Source organism: Lynx canadensis, chromosome A2 (assembly GCF_007474595.2).
Source record: "Lynx canadensis isolate LIC74 chromosome A2, mLynCan4.pri.v2, whole genome shotgun sequence".
NCBI lineage: Eukaryota > Metazoa > Chordata > Mammalia > Carnivora > Felidae > Lynx > Lynx canadensis.
Window position 1 is genome coordinate 73,193,171 of NC_044304.2, and position 20,802 is coordinate 73,213,972.

The 20,802-nt window shown below is 37.5% G+C and overlaps 1 protein-coding gene across 2 annotated transcripts in view; it reads right to left on the reverse strand.

Moving 5' to 3' along the window:
- SUGCT (succinyl-CoA:glutarate-CoA transferase) overlaps positions 1–20,802 on the reverse strand; it is a 765,867-nt gene that overhangs the window by 606,841 nt on the left and 138,224 nt on the right. For both annotated transcript variants that reach the window (XM_030307713.1, XM_032592372.1), the window contains exon 8: positions 18,154–18,297. In XM_030307713.1, the coding sequence (XP_030163573.1) occupies positions 18,154–18,297 (144 nt within the window). The remainder of the gene's footprint in view (positions 1–18,153; positions 18,298–20,802) is intronic.

Below are 20,802 nucleotides of genomic sequence, written 5' to 3' on the forward strand. Positions count from 1 at the left end.
GAGGGAGACACAGAATCTGAAGCAGGCTCCAGGCTCCAAGCTGTCAGCACAGAGCCCGATGCGGGGCTGGAACTCATGAACCACAAGATCATGACCAGAGTTGAAGTCGGACACTTACCCGACTGAACCACCCAGGTGCTCCTAGAGAACTCTGATTAATACAACCTCCAAAAATGAGAACCCTGGAAAAATTCTCAAAATCAGCTTTTTCAGAACCTGCAAGTTGAGCAAAGCCTTGGAGCTTGATGAATGATTATTCAAGAAAAATGACTGAATTTAAGTAAGAACAGTAAGCTTTTGTCTTAACTTGCCATATTACCATCCGCCTCGACCAGTTCCAAGGCAACCTTGAAAATCAACAGCCTCACAGCTAGCAACCTAGAAGCCACAGAAATGGGCAGAATGAATTTGAAGCTTATGAAAGAGCACCATCACCAGAAAACTGTCACTATTTAACCTGCCTGGCAGTGCCCTAGAAGAGCGGCATTTTCAGGTTTGCCTTATTTGACTTGCCTCGGAGCTTACTCAGTACAAAAAGCCCTGTCCTCAGGACATTTGGAAAAACAATTAGCAGTAATTTTTTAACATCACAGCTAGCTGAGGTGGCAATACCCATGAGAGGAAACAAGAGGCTACCCCCAAACTTAAAAAGAAGCACTGGGTAAAGAGATGTCCATAGGGAATATTGGAAAGCTCCAACATATTCCTGGGAATCTAGAAGGCAACATGCATGTGCAGGGCCATGTGCATGAACAAGAAAGACCTGACTGTTTCACTTACAGTGAAACCTGGCTGTTTCACTTACAGCCAACCTTCAGGTTCTGCACAAATGTGAAGGCTAAGGTAGAGTTGGAATTCTGTTCCAACACACACAGTGCAAAACTAAGAGATATATTGGCTCAAGACAGTTAAGGGAAATTCTCTTCCTACCTTAGGTGGTCTAAGCCTAGTACACCTCAGACAACTGAAGATCTCTGGCCAGGGTGGCTCCCCAGTGTGATCTGAAGGTCTGAAGGTAAGCAGGTGAGATGGTCCATGCCTGCGAGGGCTAAGGACCCCTTTTCTTTCTCTCTTCTCCCACTCTGTCCCCCTGAGGCCTCCACTGGCAGAAGAAGCTCCCTCAGGGCGAATCTGCACTAGTTTTGGACTTGCAGGGGACCCTTTCCTGACACCTCCTGACTCTCAGAGGCCTTGCTTCCTGTGGGCCCCCCTTTTCCTTTTGTTCCCACAGATCCGCCATCATCTTGATCTAGCAGCAAAATATGAGTGAATCCAACAATTCCATATACAAATCATGTTTCAACAAGGATTCCAGCCAATAGCATCGGAGGATCCCCTACCCCTAAATCCCAGGGACCTGATCACCAAGGAATTTCACTCAAATCACCCATCAGCCCATTACTATAATACCATGCTTTGTTCTATAACTGCACAGAACCCCTGACAGATTGGTAAGTTTGGGTAGGGACAGCACTCCACCCCCATCCAGCATGAAGCAGTTACTGAATTTGAGCCCTCTGCCCAAATGCCAAAGATGTGTCATTGTAGATCCGTCAGGGGGAATGTAGAGGCTGCTTTTAGGCAAGCGGCTTGAGCAATGGAAACCTGAGTAAAGAAAAAGGGCCCACAGTGACCACTGGGCTAGATGCAAATAGACACATTAGGTGACCCACCTCAAAATATCCATAAGCCCTAGCTGACCAATGGGCTACTTACAACTGGGCACAGATACCAAAAAAGGAAAATTCCATATGTTCCTATACCTTCTCACTTCCCCCCTTAACTACAGCCCCCTCCATCACTGCCTCCTAGCAAACAGTCTCTCCTTCGCTGTCCTGCCTCCTGCTACCTTGTAGTGTATTCAATAAACTTCAAACTCCAAAAAAAGAAAGAAAAAAAGAAAGGAAGGAAGGAAGGATGGAAGGAATGAAGGAACAAAAGAACAATGGAAGAAATTGTCTGCCTAATCAGCAGCTGACCACTGAACTGAGCACAGACTTCAGCGGCTACACAAGACAAACAAGAAAGACTTTACAGAATTCATTCGATAAAGTCATTAAGCAAACAAATAATAGCAACAACGTATATAGCAACAATAACAAACCGTCGGGTACAGGAAAAATTCAATCTCCATAGTTTCTACATTCTATTATTTAAAATATCTACTTTTGGTAGGGGCGCCTGGGTGGCGCAGTCGGTTAAGCGTCCAACTTCAGCCAGGTCACGATCTCGCGGTCCGGGAGTTCGAGCCCTGCGTCAGGCTCTGGGCTGATGGCTCAGAGCCTGGAGCCTGTTTCCGGTTCTGTGTCTCCTTCTCTCTCTGCCTCTCCCCCGTTCATGCTCTGTCTCTCTCTGTCCCAAAAATAAATAAACGTTGAAAAAAAAATTTTTTTAAATATCTACTTTTGGGGACATCTGGGTGTCTCAGTCAGTAAAGCGTCCAAGTCTTGATTTTGGCTCGGGTCATGATCTCTGCTCTGATAGCATGGAGCATGCTTGGAATTGTCTCCCTCTCTCTCTGCGCCGCCCCCCCCCCCAACTTGTGCTCTCTCTCTCTCTCTCTCAAAAATAAATAAATAAACTTAAAAAAATAAAATATCCAGTTTTCAACAACAACAAAATTAAGAGACATGAAAAGAGATGGTAAATTATGGCTATGCACAGTGGGGGGTGGGAGGCGGGAGAAGGTAGGGGAAGGCAGTCAAGAGGAACTATCTCTGAGGAAGCCCCAGTGTTATACTTCCTAGACAAAGACTTTAAATCAGGTACTGTAAGTTTGTACAAAGAAAGACCTGAGAGAACCCTGCCTGAAAAATTAAAGAAAAGTGTAAGAATGACTATGAGAGTGGAGTCAGAAGAGAGGAAAGAATAACAGTGGAAGAATAAATATTCAAAAGAGCAATGGCCAAAAACTTCCCAAATTTGATGGAAAACATTAATCGACACATCCAACAAGCTCAGCGAATTCCAAGCAGGACCCAAAGAGATCCAAATCTAGACACATAAAAAATCAACTGACAAAAGACAGAGACAAAGAAAGAATTTTGAAAGTAGAAAGATTTCATACCTGACTTCTCATTAAAAATCACAGGTCCCATAGAATAACATATATGGGTAGAGAGAATGCCAAACAAGAATTTTATTTCTGGAAAAACTACCTTTAAAAACTAAAGGAGTAATTAAGACATTTTTAGAGAAACAAACAAAAAAAAAAAAAAAAAGGAAGAATTTGTTGCTAGGAAACCTGTCCCACAAGAAATACCAAAGGGAGTCCTGGAGGCAGAAATTGAATGAATAAATAAATAAATAAATAAATAAATAAATAAATAAATACTAGACAGTAACACAAATCCACACAAAGAAATAGAGAGCACCAGTAGAGCTACCTGAAATAAGTAAGGATAGGGGGCTCCTTGGTGGCTCAGTCAGTTAAGCATCTGACCTTGGCTCAAGTTGTGATCTCACAGTTTGTGGGTTCAAACCCCACGTTGGGCTCTGTGCTGACAGCTCAGAGCCTGGAGCCTGCTTTGGATTGTGTGTCTCCCTCTCTCTCTGCCCCTCCCCTGCTTGCGCTCTGTCTCTCTCTCTCTCAAAAATACATAAACAAACATTAAAAAAATTGGGGTGGGAGGGGGCAACTGGGTGGCTCAGTCGAATAAGCATCTGACTTTGGCTCAGGTCATGATGTCACGGTTCGTGAGTTCTAGCCCCACATTAGGCTCTGTGTTAACAGCTCAGAGCCTGGAGCGTGCTTTGGATTCTGTGTTTCCCTCTTTCTGCCCCTCCTCTGCTCACACTCTGTCTCTGTCTCTCAAAATAATACATAAACATTTTAAAAATTTTTAAACAAAATAAGTAAGCATAAAAGACACTATAAATATATTTTGTGCATAAATCTTTCTTCTTCTACTTGGTTTAGAAGAGAACTGAATAGAGCCTATCGTGGTAAACCTGTGTTGATGAGCATACAATGTATAAAGATGTAACATGTATCACAATAGTGGTGCAAAGAAAAGAGGAGGAAACAAAGCTATATTGGTGCAAAATTTTTACCTGGTATTCAAATTAAGTTGGTATTAATCTAAAATAGATTGTTTTAGATTGAGATTTGTTTATAATTCCCAGGACAACACTGAGAAAATAAAAAATTAATATATGTATTATATATAAAGGGAATTATAATAATACACTACAAAACATCTATTTAACCAAAGAAAGACATTAATGAAGGAACAAAGAAACAAAAAATATGTAAGACATATAAAAAACAATAGCAAATAGCAAATTTAAAAAGCAGAGATTAGCAAAATGCATTAAAAAAATCAATCTAACCATATTCTGTCTATAAGAGACACACTTTAAATTCAAAACCACAAAGAGGTCAAGGTAAAATGATGAAAGACAATACACCATGTGTCACGGGCTGTGCCTCCTCAAAAGTTCATGCATTGAAGTCTTAATCTTTATACCTCAGGATGTGACCACATTTGGAGACAGTGTCTTCTAAGAGGCAATTAAGTTAAAATGAGGTCACTGGGATGTGCCCTAATCTAAAATGACTGATGTCTTTATATAAAGAAAACATTTGGACACAGAGTGCAAAAAAACGATGATGTAAAAACATAGGTAAACATGACCATCCACAAGCAAGAAAAAAGACCTGAACCAGATCCTTCCCTCATGGCCTTCAGAAGAAATCAACTCTGACAACACCCTCACCTCAGAGTTCAACCCTCTAGAATTATGAGAAAATAAATGTCTAGTGTTTAAGCCACTCAGTCTATGGTACTTCATTATGATAGCCCTAGCAAATAATACCTCATGAAAATGGTAGCCAAAAGACAGATGGAATACATACAAATATCAGACAAAATATACTTTAAGACCAAAAACTTGTTACTGGAGGCAAATGAATTCATTTTACAATGATCAAATGGTCAATTTATCAGGAAGACATAACAATTATAAACATATATGAGCCTAACAACAGACCACCAAAGACCTGAAGCAAGAACTGAGAGAACTGAAGGAAGAAAGAGACAATCCAATAATAACAGATGGAGACTTACATACCCCACTTTCAATAATGGATAAAGTGACTAGGCAGAAAATCAACAGAGAAATAGAACTGAAATGCATAAATGTAAATCAAAACCACTTTACATGAATTACTTTATAAGAACTAAATTAAAAAATTATAGAGGGGCACCTGGGTGGCTCCGTCAGTTAAGCATCCAACTCTTGGTTTTGGCTCAAGGGCTGATCTCACAGTTCGTGGGATTCAGCCCTGCTTCAGGCTCTGTGCTGACAGAGGGATTCTCTCTCTCTCTCTCTCTCTCTCTCTCTCTCTCTCTCTGTCTCTTTCTCTCTCTCTTTCAAAATAAATAAATAAATACACTTTTAAAACAAATTATAGAGAATAGCTAGTCATGTTAGGAAAGGATGTGGAAAAATTAGATACTTCATAAATTGCTGGTGACATTATAAAATAGTGCTGCTGTTTTAGAAAAAAAATTACAGTTCCTCAAAATATTAAACATAACATTACTTTACAAACCAACTAGACTTAACAGGCATCTATATAACACCCCACTTCACAAGCACACCTGGAATATCCTCTAAGACAGACCATTCGTTAGGTCAAAAACAAGCCTCAGTACATTTAAAAAGACTGAAATTCACACAATGAACGTTCTCCAACTACAAAGGAATGAAGTGAAAAATTAATAACAGAAGGTATTTGGGAAATTCACAAACGAATGGAAATTCAACAGCACATTCCTAAAAACCAATGGATCAAAGAAGAAATCACAAAAGGAAATTAGAAAGCAATTTGAGATAATTGAAAAGGAAAACACAACACACCAGAACTTATGAGATGAAATTTAGTGAAACAGTCCTTAAAGGAAATTTACAGCTGAAAATACCTACGTTTAAAAAGAAAATGACCTCAAATAAATAACTTAACATTCCACCATAAGACACCAAAAAAAGACGAGCAAACTAAACCCAAAATTAACAAGAGGAAAGAAATAATAAAGAGCAGGAATGAATGAAATAGAATGGAGAAAAACAACAGAGAAAATCAATGAAATCTAACGTTGGTTTGCTGGAATAATCAACAAAATTAACAAATCTTAAGGTAGACTGAGAAAAAAAAGAGAGAAGACTCAAATTACTAAAATCAGGAATAAAAGAGTGAACATCTCTAATCATCTTACAGAAATAAAAAGGGTTATATAAAAATACTACAGGGGCACCTGGGTGGCTCAGTTGGTTGAGCATCTGACTTTGGCTCAGGTCATGATCTCGCAGTTGACGAGTTCGAGCCCCGTGTCAGGCTCTGTGCTGACAGCTCAGAGCCTGGAGCCTGCTTCAGATTCTGTGTCTCCCTCTCTCTCTGCCCCCACCCCCCCACTCATCTCTGTCTCTGTCTCAAAATAAACGTTAAAAAAATTTTTTTTAAATACTACAATCATATTCCAATAAATTAAGTCACCTAAATAAAATGACAAATCCCTACAAAGACACAAATTACTGAAACTGACTAAATAATAAATAGAAAATCGAAATAAACATATAACAAATAGGGAGATTGAATTAGTACTCATAAAACTTACAAAACAATTAAAAGTCCAGGATTTTTTAGCTTCATTGATGAACTCTACCAAACAATTAAAGAAAAACTAATGCCAATTCTCCACAAACTCTTCCAAAAACTAGGAGAGAAAGGAAAAACTCATCCTATGTGATATACCTGATACCAAAAACAGAAAAATATCCAGAAGAAGAAAACTACAGACCAATTCTCCTTTTGAATATAGACCCCAAAATCCTTAGCAATATAGTAGCAAACTGAATAGAGCAACATATACAAAAGATTATGCAATATGACCAAGTGAGATTTTCCCCAGGACTACAAAATCAATCAATCAAAGCTAACCAATTAATAATCAAATAACAATTTAATAGGATAACTGATGAAAGTCAAATAATGATCTTAATAGTTTCAGAAACAGCAGTTGCCAAAATCTAACACCTTTTGTGATAAAAACACTCAGCAAACCAAGTATAAAAGGAAACTCCTCAATCTGATAAAGAGCATCAATGAAAAAACCACAGCTCACCTCATACATACTGGTAAAAACTGAACGTTTTGCTCTGAAATAAAGAAGAAGAAAAGGTTGTTTGCTCTTGCCACTTCTATTCAACATTGTACTGGGATTCTTTCTACCCAGGGCAGTTAAGCAAGAAAAAGAAATAGTAGGCATCCATTTTGAAAAGGAGAAAGTAAAACTATCTTTATTCACATATGATGTGGTCTTGTATATGGAAAATCCTACAGTATCCACTAAAATACACTTAGAACTAGAAAAATGAGCCCAGCAAGGTTGCAAGATACAAGATGAATCTACAATCATGTTAAGTTCTATTGGTCAGTGCTAATCACCTTACTGATTAAGATCATTCTCCCAAAAGATAAGGCAAGATACATTCTTTTTGTAAGTCCTTCTTAATAGCTAAAACATATTCCCCAAACATCCCTATTCATCATAACAATATATTTCTAGCATTGGGCACTTAAAGATTTAAGTGCATAAATAAATTAATGAATAGTGGGAGAGCCTTATACACTCAAGGAGAATAAAAATATAGCAGCCTCTGGATGCAGACCTAGTTCAGGTTCCAGCTCTACCACTTAGTTAATGGGTATGTGACGTAGAGCAAGTTACATTATTATTCTGTTCCTCTGTTTCCTCCTCAGTAAAATGGGAACAATAGAGCTGTTGAGGAAATAAATTAGTTAATATATGCAAGGTTCTTAGAATAGTGTCTAGTATAAAGCAAACATTATACAAGTTTTATTAAGTTGTTAAAGCCATTCTCAATAATTCAACTTCGGAGAATAAAAGCAGCCTATGTAACACAGCATCTACTCCAAGGTCAGCAAGGTGATAGCGCTTCCCCAGTGTTGCACCTTGGCAGACACCGTTGTTAATAACCACAGAACTGTCTCACCACAGAACCTGTCTCAATCTTCTTGGTACTGGTCTCCAGTCAGCCCAAGTGATTAAAGATTAAAGCTATTTGCAGTCCCGTGTTGTTTCTTCTATCATCCCACTAAAACAGCACTTTGAGAACTTTTAGTTCTGTTAACAGAACTCAACTCCTACCCTACAGTTTTGACCTGTTACCTACTCCTAACTTCTAATGGGCCTACTAATTATAGATTATTGGGTTATTATTTAAATGTCACAACCCATGCTTATTCTTCAGATGATTATTAATAAATGACCAGGTTTAGTGCCAGTGTCAACTTCAAGGGATATCTTGCAGTCAGTCACACCAGACTTTTGTCAGTTCCTAGAACATGCCAAGTCCTGTCCTGCTTCAGGCCTTTGCATTTATTGTTCCCTCTCTCTGGAGATCTTGCCCTGGCTAACAGACGTGCCCCTGTTATCTTTATTACACTGTTTATTTCCTTCTGCAAATGTGTCACTTATTACTCGTTTTTTGTCTGTGTCTAAATTCCATTAGACAAGGAACATACTGGCTTATTTATCATTTATTGCATACTTTGGCATATAGTAGATGAGAAAAAGGGAGCAAGGATGGACGAATGGCAGGCAGATAGACTCCGTTAGTGCAGATTCTCCTTCATTTCTTACTCCCTACGGTGAGTATCCATAGGTTGAAAAAAAAGAGAAAAAGATCTGAATAATAACTTTTAAGGTGAAAATATATTTAGTATATGGCATTTACCACAACAGAAAGGTAAATTAAAGCATATTAGAAGATTTTCTATGAAAATGGTTGAAACCAAAGTAGTTTCCTTTTAGCCTCCAGTCATCTACAAAATGAAATCAACCAGAATATCCAAATTGCTAAGTACTTGAGTTAATCAGGATCTTGTTATGTATTGCTGGTATATAATGACTCAAGGATACAAAAAAACTTAAAAATTACTCACCATTATACTTCATATACATTCTGTAAAGAACTTAAAGTGATTTTCCTAGAAATTAAATCTCAACCACCATGCTTCATGCTAGTGGTTTACTTTTCCTTTAGCTACAATGATGACATAATGGTTGGGGCCAAATAGATGTGTTCCACTAGGAATCAGTTGGTCTATAACTATGGCAGGTATAGAGCTACTACTAATTAGCCAACACAGAGGATATGATTACTACATTTCATTCTACATAAAATGTTCCAACCCTAGGAAGTACAAAGATGAAGGTAGAATTGATTAACTTAGCAACAAAAACAAATTGTTGTTAACTCTAGTATAAGAACATAAGTGATTCTCATACTGTTAAATCCACCTTTAGGAACAGTCAGTTAAATTCATTATTCCATAAGATTCTGCAAAACTAAAATCTAAATTCAGTGACTATTTATCAGCACCAATGGATCTTTCTCCTATCTCTTTTGTATCTTGATCTTAATCATGTTCCTATTTTTTCAGAACATTTTGAAAGTACCAAATTGTTTTAAAGTATCTAATAAGAGAATTAAATTAGATCACAATGAAATTTGTCCTCCTGTTTTATTCTTTTCTCCTTTGAGATATTATCTCACCACTGATTATCAATTATTACAATTAAAAGCCCTAGTTTCCCTCACTGTGGTTCATGTCATATAAAAATATGCAATGCCCATGAATATAACTAAGGATTTCAGTTATACAAAGCTAGAGCATCCTCCCAATACACTTACATTTCACTGGATCTTCTAGAAGAAGGAGAAGGAGGAGGAGGAGGAGGAGGAGGGAGAGGGGGAAGAGGAAGAGGAGGAGGAGGAGGAGGAGGAGGAGGAGAAGAAGAAAGAAAGAAAGAAAGAAAGAAAGAAAGAAAGAAAGAAAGAAAGAAAGAAAGAAAGAAAAACAGCCAACCATGTTTTATATTACAGCCAACTAGCATTCAATCCAACCAACAGTATAAAAATAAAAACATAAAATAATAGATTATCTAAAATTCTAATTTTCTTTGGAAATCATCTGAGATTTCATTTTTTGGTGTGTCTTTACCTTCCTAATTAGTCATCTTGATATTAGATAAGTGTTGATTTTTTTTTTATTCCCTGAACTATAATAAAGGAACGGGAGGCCTTGGAGAGAATGCCAGTTAAAGAATGGAAGCTGGACAAAGATTTAAAAATTGGCTTCATGGGGCACCTGGGTGGCTCAGTCAGTTTAGTGTCCAATCCTTGCTTTCAGCTCAGGTCAGGGTCTCAGTTTGTGAGTTAGAGCCCCAGGTCAGGCTCTGTACTAACAGCACAGGACCTGCTTGGGATCCTCTCTCTGCCTCTCTCTCTCTCTCTCTCTCTCTCTCTCTCTCTCTCTCTCTCTCTCACACACACACACACACACACACACACACACACACTAAATAAATAAATAAATAAATAAATAAATAAACAAACAAACAAACAAACTTAAAAATTAAAAAAGAAATGTTTTTAATGGTCCTCAAGTAACTAAGGATTGTCAGGCTGACAGGAGTCTTCAGGGCAGGAATGCATTAGGCTCCTCAAAAACGGGAGATTCAAATGCAAACTCACAGTTCTCTGATTTCTTAAGCTTTCTGATGATATTACCTCCTCTTTTTTCTCTCCCTACTCCATGCTGTCAACTTCCTTGGTCATAGGCTGCTGCCTCTCTCCCTTTCCATCCTCTATTCACCCTTCAGCATGATCTCAACCTTCAGCCTCCCACTTCCTTCCTGGATACGTAATTGTCTTTCCTCACAGATCTGGCACATTTACAATATTCTTAAGGAAATTCTTTCAGAGCTGACATCAATATGATACAGTGCTCGTGATGCTTGAGAGGTACACAAAATGTTTTCATTCTAATTTCTTTTTTTATATTTATTTATTTTTGAGAGAAAGAGAGAGAGAAAGAGAGAACGGGGAAGGGGCAGAGACACAGAGACACAGAATCTGACACAGGGTCCAGGAACTGAGCTGTCAGCACCGATGTGGTGCTCAAACTCACGAACCGCAAGATCATGACCTGAGCTGAAGTCAGATGCTTAACCAACTGAGCCACCCAGGCGTCCCAATTCTAATTGCTTTTTAAATCAGAAAAAAATTAATGCAATAATAATTAATACACAATAATGAATTATATTCATCTTTATACCAATGCAGCTGTAATTCATAGTATTTTTATTGGAGCAAAGGACCCACAAGGGCAAAATTTTCTAGGGCCCACAGAAGTCATAATGGGCCCTGAATTGTGAGTCAACCTAGCCCTACATCCTTCCCCACTCAAAACTGGTCCATGCTAGCCTTATGGGTAAGACCCATACCAGAAGTGACCATATGAGTATTTATTTCAAAACCTGACTTATGGTGACGGTTGCATCACTCAACACATACACTAAGAATTATTAAATGGTCCATTGAAACAGGGTGAATTTTATGATGTGAAAAATATACCTCACTGAAACTGTTTCTTTAAAAAAATATAGAAGGGCACCTAGGTGGCTCAGTTGGTTAAGCCTCCGACTCTTGATGTTGGCTCAGGTCACGATCTCAAGTTCATGAGTTCGAGCCCCACATCGGGCTCTGAACTGACAGTGTGGAGCCTGCTTCAGATTCTTTCTCTCCTTCTCTCTCTGTCCCTCCCCTGCTCTCTCTCTCTCTCAAAAAACAAATAAACTAAAAAAAAAAATTTTTTTTAAGATATAGAATAAAAAAAAAAAGCAGAAACACAGGTGTATCTAAAAACACAAAAAGATAAATTTCAGATTACTATACTTATTTTAAATTCAGAAGTTGATCCACAAAAATGTGCCATAATACTGGGAGTTAAAATTTTATCTACCCTAAATATGAACACTTTTACAAACATGAAAAAAGAATAATGACATCAAAAATGTCAAAACATTCTATATGTGAAAATAATTATGGAAGTTTGGTGCTAAAAAAACTAACTCATTGTAGTAGTAATTAAGGGAGCCTGGTTGCAATTAAGTACAGGAAGGATATTAAAACTTCCAAAAGATATTTCTGTCAGCCACAACAGAAGAATAAGAGCAACAGAATAATTGGAACCACATCCAAATCCACTTCCTTGTTATTTACCAATATCATCTAAAGAATACTGTTTAGATGCTGACGTGAGACAATATTCAGTTGACAACTTTAAATCATATTAAGACTTAAAAAAAAATCAAAGAATTTTATGACAAGGGTTAAAAGTTCACAGCCTTGAAACTACAAAAAATCTGGTGCCCACTATAAACCACATCCTGGCAACTGTCATGTCTCTACAATGAAACGGTTTTGTTGTGGTCAAGGCAATCAGCTCTGAGTTAATAATTAGCTACTATTCAAATCAAGTGTAATTTGTGTAATTGTACACTAGATCACTTTTAGGAGAGGGAGTACAAAATTTCATTTTTAGCAACTGATATTGAATGTTATAGTCATTCATTTGTCATCCTGTGTAATGCAATCAAAATGAGTTAGAAAAGCCTGTTTTTTTACCCACTGCATGAAATCGCAGTCACTTTCCAGGCATCTGAAATGAAGTTCGAATGCTATCTGCTTAATGCAGGTGAACATTTATATAAAAAAAGAAGAAAGTGAATACATTTTTTAAAAGGTGAAGTTTCCTATTATATTACTTTGAAAAGCATCTAGAAATAGCACTTCACATTTACATGAAGCAGATTTTAATCATTTTGGGGTTGGGTTGGGTTTTTGGATCTAGGATCTATGTTATCTTAAATTGAAAAACTAAGTAAAGTGGGATGTCTGGGTGGCTCAGTCGGTTAAGTGTCCAACTTCAGCTCAGGTCATGATCTCATGGTTCATGAGTTCAAGCCCTGTGTTGGGCTCTGTGTTGACAGCTCAGAGCCTGGACCCTACTTTGGATTCTGTACCTCCCTCTCTCTCTCTGTGCCCCATTTTTTTAAATGTTTTATTTTATTTTTGAGACATAGAGAGACAGAGCATGAGCAGGGGAGGGGCAGAGAGAGACAGGGAGACACAGAATCCGAAGCAGGGTCCAGGCTCTGAGCTGTCAGCACAGAGCCCGACATGGGGTTTGAATCCACGAACCGCGAGATCATGACCTGAGCCAAAGTCAGACACCCAACCAACTGAGCCACCCAGGCACCCCCAAGAAAAATTTTTTTAAGGAAAGACTAAGTAAAGTTAGTCAAGATTTCTCTATTATGAAAAGTTATAATTATGATAATAAAATAATTATGTCAATAACCAGTTTTTTTAATCTCAGCCAATTTCTAACACTGCAGAATATTTTTTAAATAACCTAATAAAATTAATGCTAGTCATCAGAATACTTTTATGAAGAATTTTTCACATCCTTGAGAGCAGTAGATTCTCAAAACAACCTAGTTATGTTAGTAGAATGTTGATTGGCCCCCCAACATTTATTTCCCCTTCCTCTGGACAAAAGATAACCACACAATGCTTTAGGTGAATCACATCTCCCCAGTTACAGTCTTATGGTTTGGGTAGAGTTAACACTATCACTAGTACCTAGAACAGCTTAAGCCAAATAGCATATTTCTTTCAGTCCTCATTAATTGGTTCAGGAATGGTCATTTAACCCAGTAAAATATATGGTCTTGTTTTCCGGGGCTTCCAGGAAAAAGGTCTTCCTTTCTCTTCCATGCAAACTGCTAAACGATTCTGTAAGTTTCCTTAATGGTACAGTATAAAGACGTAAGACCTGGGACCAGAACTGCTTCACCTATAGCTCCACATCATGAAACATGGAGAAAAGGGGACAGAGGAAGGCAGCGATAGCACAGAATAGGAGTGAAAACAGGAAAGTAAAGAAAGACAAGTGAGAAATAGACAGAGAAAAGAGATGCCCAAGGGTAGAGAAACACACGTGAGAAGAAGTACAGAGACAAGACAAGGGCAGAGGCAAAAAGAAAAAAACAGAGCTTGGGCTGCAGTGGGTTAAGAGAACAAAAATGTTCTTCCCACCCACTGCCTGGCACCTCAGACAGCCTTCAATAAAAATTAGTGTCTGTACCACTGCCCTCTGAAACTCAAACGTTGTCCACAGCTCAGAGGTTATTCAGCACATGGCAACTATAGCATGTACCCAAGGAGACGTAGTCTTTGGTTGAAAAGACCATCACCAACAGAATTTGTAGGTAAAGAAACAGAGGCCTTGGAAGGTTAAAATCCAGATTTCGAAGCATAACATACAAGGCCCTTAACTACCTTTGTCCAACCATGCTCCAAGGTCCTGTTAGAAAACCACACCTTAGACTCTCCTTTCTGACACAGCTGCCTCTTGTATTAAACCTTGGACTGAGGTGTCACTTTGCACTCCAACCTAGCGACCACAGAGCCTGGGGCACAGTGAGCCCTCAGTTGGCCAGAGTACATAAAAAAATCCAGGGGTCCATGACTCCAAATGCTGTTTTTCTCAAAATTCCCATATTTCAACAGAAACACTGGTCCATCGGGTTAAATTCCATGATAGTTTTCACTCACTGGATCTAAACATGATTAGATAATGATCCAGAGGGGCCACCTTGTTGCACTATCTTATTCTGACTCTTGGCATGCAAGTTGGGGGTCAGGGGAGCCAGTCCTGTTATGTTTTCCCTTGTTACTGAGTGTTCTTTTGCTTCCTCTGCCTCTTACTAAATTTGCCTTCTCCTCTGGAGCCCCAGTGTAGGAAAGCTGGATCTTGCCTGTCCCTCAGTGCTGAAAATCTAGCCTTTATGATGCAGGGAAAAGAGAACCAGCCAGGATATCGGAAACCAAATTCTTGCTGTGACTCTTTGGTCAAGCAGATCAACCTCTCCTACTTCAGTTTCCTTATAAGTAAAATAGGAAAAAAAAATTCCTGCCCTACCTACCTCAGGTGATAATTACGAAGGTCATATAGAATAGTAAACGTGGGGCACCTGGGTGGCTCAGTTGGTTGAGCATCTGACTCTTGGTTTCAGCTTGGGTCATGATCCCAGGCCGTGGGATCGAGCCCCACATCAGCCTCCACACTGAGCATGGAGCCTGCTTAAGATTCTCTCTTTCTCTCCCTCTGCCCCTTTCCCAGGCTCACACTCTCTCTCTCTCTCTCAAAACTATAATAAAATAAAATAATAAAAATAATAAAAATAAAATAGTAGATGTGAAAGTCCATAGCTCTAAAATTAGACTTAATCAATTTTTTTATCATAAAAGGTAAAAGGTAAGGACAACAGTCAAGGTATTAAACAAGCTAAGTGTTCATCGGTGGATGAATGGATAAAAATAATGTGATACATATACACACACACAATGGAATGTTATTCAGCCATAAAAAAAAAAAAAAAAGAAGGAAATCCTGTCATTTGCAATAACATGGATGGACCTTGAGGGCATTAAGTAAAATAAGCCAGACAGAGAAAAACAAATACAGTATAATCTCACTTATTTTTGGAATCTAGAAGACTTTTTTTTACTTAAAAAAAATACTGAGCTCATAATACAGAGAATAGATTGGTGATTGTGAGAGGCAGAGGGTGGGTAAAACGGGTGAAGGGGGTCAAAAGGTACAAATTTCCAGTTATAAAATAAATAAGTCATAGGGATGTAATGTACAACATGGTGACTATAACTAGTAATACTCTACCACATATTTGAAAGCTGCTAAGAGAGTAGATGGGGAAAGTTCTCACCATGAGAAAACAATATCAACCGATGTTAACCAGACGTGGTGAGCGTTTTGCAATGTATACAAATATCAAATCATTATGTTGTACAACTGAACTTAATATAATGTTATATACCAGTTTTACCTCAGTTCATTTATTTTTGAGAGAGAGAGAGCGAGAGTGGGGGAAGGGCAGAGAGAGACACACACACAGAATCTGAAGCAGGCTCCAGGCTCTGAGCTGTCAGCACACAGCCTGACACAGGGCTTGAACCCACGAACAGCGAGATCATGACCTGAGCTGAAGTTGGATGCTTAAGCGACTGAGTCACTCAGGTGCCCCAATTTTACCTCAATTTTAAAAAAGATAGTTAATGAGTCTTAAATACACAAATAATTTTAGCAAACTTTGACTAGGTTAACTACAGCACCATCAGCTACAGCTAAATCACTGCTACCTAGTTTACTGAAAACACATCATCTCATCATAAGTTGTTTATTAAGTACTTATTCTAACTCAATGGTTTTCTACCTTTTTTCTAATCTTTCGTAGCAAACCTAAAGGCTATCTGACATACCTACTGGTAACAGTGGGTCCCCGACTGATCTCAAAAGACTGGGAGAGACTGCTATTTGACAAATACTGGGATACGCTATTAGGTTACCACTGTAAACAGGAACAAACATTCCTGCATTCATGGAACTTACAGTCTTAGGAAATAGCATGAACAACAAACACAGACACATACCCAAAATGACTGGAATGTGTATATGTGTGTACGCATGCATGAGTCTGGACTTACTGTACCCTCACTTCAGCTCTACCAGTCATACCACCCCCCTCCACTCCCATCTCCAGGGACCCACACACCTCTGAGTTGTGCATCATTGCATTAGGTGATGGAAGAGAATTAAACTCTGTAATACTCTACAGGAGAATTTCTTCCAAAGCTAATTATCATTGACATATAAGTAAAGCAGTCTAAGTACAGTTCAGGAGTCTTAAGGACTTTAAACTAAGCCTAGGACCCTCTTTGATCAGACAGGTCAAACACCCATGAAACCTTCATGTCTTCCATACTTATTAAATGTGTAACTTGTAAACAGTCACTTAACCTACATCAGGTTCCTTACAGCTATTAAATTAGAGGAGGGAAGAAAAAGGCTTTCAGCTTCTTCCCATAACTAACATCTGTGTTTTTCTATTCAAAAGACCATTCATTCATTTGGAGAGAATTATTTTCCCCTTTTATTTAACCATTAAAATGCTCACTGTAACTCAAAGCTAATGTTGAAACTCCAGACATTGTAATTCACCTGCAACCATTTGATATTTTTCTTACCTCTAGATAATTCCTCAATTTTGCCTGAGAGAAAATATCTCCAAAGCAGTTTTCCAACTTTATTAGTCTCCCGTGTATGCCATTTAAATCTGAAATTCCTAACTGAGATCTCCATCTATAAAGTAATTTTTCTCACGGTAAAATATCTCCTTGCACAAATTAAACTATTTTCTTTTTTATTCTATTCCCGAAAAATTATCTGTCCCAAATCAACGTCCACCTATGGTACAGTGCCTGGGTCTGCTCCAATAAAAAGGAGGCAAAATGTCAATGTGAGAGTTAGTTAACTCTTTTATTCTACCAGTTTAGTATTTAGCATAACATAACTGATAACTGTCTAAACCAAGGGTTCTTACTCCAGAGTCCATGGAAAGAATTCTGGCAACTAATTAACCTGAACAGAAAAAATTAGATCTTCATTTCCATCCAACTCCTAGATAAAATTTAGCATTTTCTTCAATTACGAGTGTAAGCAGAAAACCATAGATTAGTAGTACCTATGGCTTGATCACCAATAAATATTATACATATTTTCATATCATATTATAGTTATTGTAGGTATCTTAAAGCATCATTTATGTTCAACGTTTCCTCAAAATTGTAGTAGTTACTAGGCCCAATAATAGATCTTATGGTTTAATGTGTTAATAAAAAAACGATATGTTATTATAACACAAAATTGGTTTTTACATTGAAATAACTATATTTCAATATAATTGGCTTCCCTTGCAATCCTAAGTATATCATTTTATGCATTTAGAAATATAATTCTAATAAAAGGTCCATAGACTTCACCAGAGTACACAAGGGGTCTACAGTACAAAAAAAGGTGAAGAAACTCTGGTCAAAAGAAGTTACAGAGCTCATGTGACAATAAAACAGAACCAAATGTACTCTTGTCTCACTCTTGTCGCACTCATTCTAATATAAACAGTCCTTAAAATTCTAATTCAACAGCAATGCCTATTACAACAAAATCTTCAAGGCCCACTTTTAAGATGACAATAACTAACTATATCAAAACAGAATAGCTTTTGCTGTTGTTGTTTGTGGGTTTTTTTCTGTTGTTTTTATTTTTGCACATGTGACCATAAAATTTGATATGAAAGAGTATGACCCAAATACACGTCTTTACAGCACAATCTAGAATGCTTTTTGGATTGGTACCTGAGATGACAGTAGGTTGCAATCAATGAACAGTCCTTTCCCAGTTTTGTATCTTTGTATCAATCCAGCCATAATGGCTCCATATGCATATAGGCCAGTAGCAAGATCAGTCATGGCCACTCCTGGACGAACTGGATCTCCATCCTGATTGAGGGTTGGGGTGAGAAAAACAGAGAAAATTGAAAATTGAAACCATCAGATGATTTCTCAAATATTCTAAGATCAAACAGAAGAAAGAATTGTGTATGACTTGTGCATGCACACACACAAGAGAAAAACCAACAAACTGTGGATACCTGTTGGTGGTGAGAATATATATTTACTGTATTTCTCACTCCTTCTCCTACCAACCAAACTAAACCAAACCAAATAAGATAAAATGTTTTTTAAACGTGTTTGAAGTTCCTTCTTTTTTTAAAAAAAATTTAATGTTTATTTATTTTTGAGAGAGAGAGAGAGAGAACATGAGTGTGGGAGGGGCAGAGAGGGAGGGAGACACAGAATCTGAAGCAGGCTACAGGCTTGAGCTGTCAGCACAGAGCCTGACACGGGGACGGAACTCAGGAACAGCAAAATCATGACCTGAGCCGAAGTTGGACAATGAACTGACTGAGCCACCCAGGTGCCTCCTTAATATATTTTACCTGTTTATAGTAACAAAATAAATAATTAAATTTGAATTTAAATGAGTTAATCTATTGGAAATGAAAAAGAGCATTTTTTTTTTCCTGTTGGGTAGGAGGCTCTTCCAGGAAAAAAGGCAGAAGACCTGGGCTATTCTTATAAGCATGCTAATTACTGGCAAATATACTCATGGTATTTGCTTAAAAAAAAAGTAATACTTATCCATAGAAGGCTTTTAAAAGCAGATTATTCCTGGCTTAGAATTACTATGATAAACAAGCCTAGAATCTATAGGTTTATAAGGGATGGGACACCAGCTATGTATTATCAAAGTATAAAATGTAACATTTCACAGCCTGCAATGTTCCCTACTGTATGAGGTAACCCATGTACTTCATTAGGTATAGTATCTACTGCTCTGGGATTGAGAATTTTGTCTATTGTGGGAAGAAAGAAAGCCTCTCTCAATGTTCAAGACCTCAGTCTGATTTTCCTGTGCCTTTTGGTTCCTTGTACCCTTAAAATTACAAGTAAAGCTTAATACTGATTAACATCTTCAACTGATGTCAGTCGGTTTTGATAATCCAATCCTTGACCTATACATACAGATACTAGAACTGTGCCTGGCAAACAATAAGTACCAGATAAAAATGAGCTAACACTATCATTTACATTATTATTAGTCATTGTAACATCATAGAGTTCTTATTTTTCACTACCTTGAATTCTGTTAAGCCTTTCATTACACAGAATACCTAAAAAAACCTACATTTCATCTGGTTGATGCATTTATTCAATCACTTCCTTATTCATTAATTCCAGCTGTTATTCAACCATTTTCAGAAGCTAGTTTTCCTTTTTCTGCAACCCATACATAATCTGTCAATCACCTCATAAGAGTACTAAATAATGTTAAAAGCAAGTAAATGAGAATATTTAATGACTAAACTTTTTTTTTTTTTTTTTTTTTTGCTTTTCAACACCATTTCAAGAAAGATATAGCAATGAAAATTGGCAACTTCTGGCTGTTTTCTAACTATTATGATTGGAAAAACTTGTAGTTTTGTAGCATTCTATGTACTAATACCAAAATAGTAGAAAGAGAAATTAAGAAAATAACTCTATTTACAATTGTACCAAAAAGAATAAAATCAGTAAATTTTAAATTAAATTTGTCACTGGGATTTAAAATTATTTATTATGTTAAAAAATGAGAGACAAGGGGCGCCTGGGTGGCTCAGTCGGTTAAGCGTCCGACTGCAGCTCAGGTCACAATCTCACAGTCGGAGTTCGAGCCCCACGTGGGGCTCTGGGCTGATGGCTCAGAGCCTAGAGCTTGCTTCCGATTCTGTGTCTCCCTCGCTCTCTGCCCCTCCCCCGTTCATGCTCTATCTCTCTCTGTCTCAAAAATTAAAAATAAACGTTTAAAAAAATTTTTAAAAAAATGAGAGACAAGTTCAAATCTAAGTTTATAGACACATTTCCTCACTATAAAATAATATACTCATATTTTATCTGCTATGCTTCTCAGACCAATAGGAATAAAGTAGATAATAAATCTTTTAACTTATATATAAACTTATTGAAAGGGGGAGACTTCACCTGATTAATATTCTAAAAATATCATTATGTTATCCAGAATAATAGTATTAAATGTATGGACATTAAATAAACATGAACTCATCCACAGAAACAACATTATCACTCTTAAAAGTGACAATTTGTGCCAGATAATTTTAGTGAAACACTAAGTGAAACAAGCTTACTAACACGCTTTAGATTCAAAGATACAAATTGGCTGAAAATAAAAAGAAAGCATGGGGACAAACAGATCTTGCAAACAATAGCCATAAAAATGCTGGAGTGGCTATACTACTATCAGACAAAATAGATTTTAAACAAACCAAAAAAAGTCACTAGAGAAAATAAAAGATTTTATAAGGAAAATGGGGCCATGGCACTGGGAAGATATAATAATTATAAACATATATGCACCCAAAACAGAGCTGCCAAAATATAAAAAGC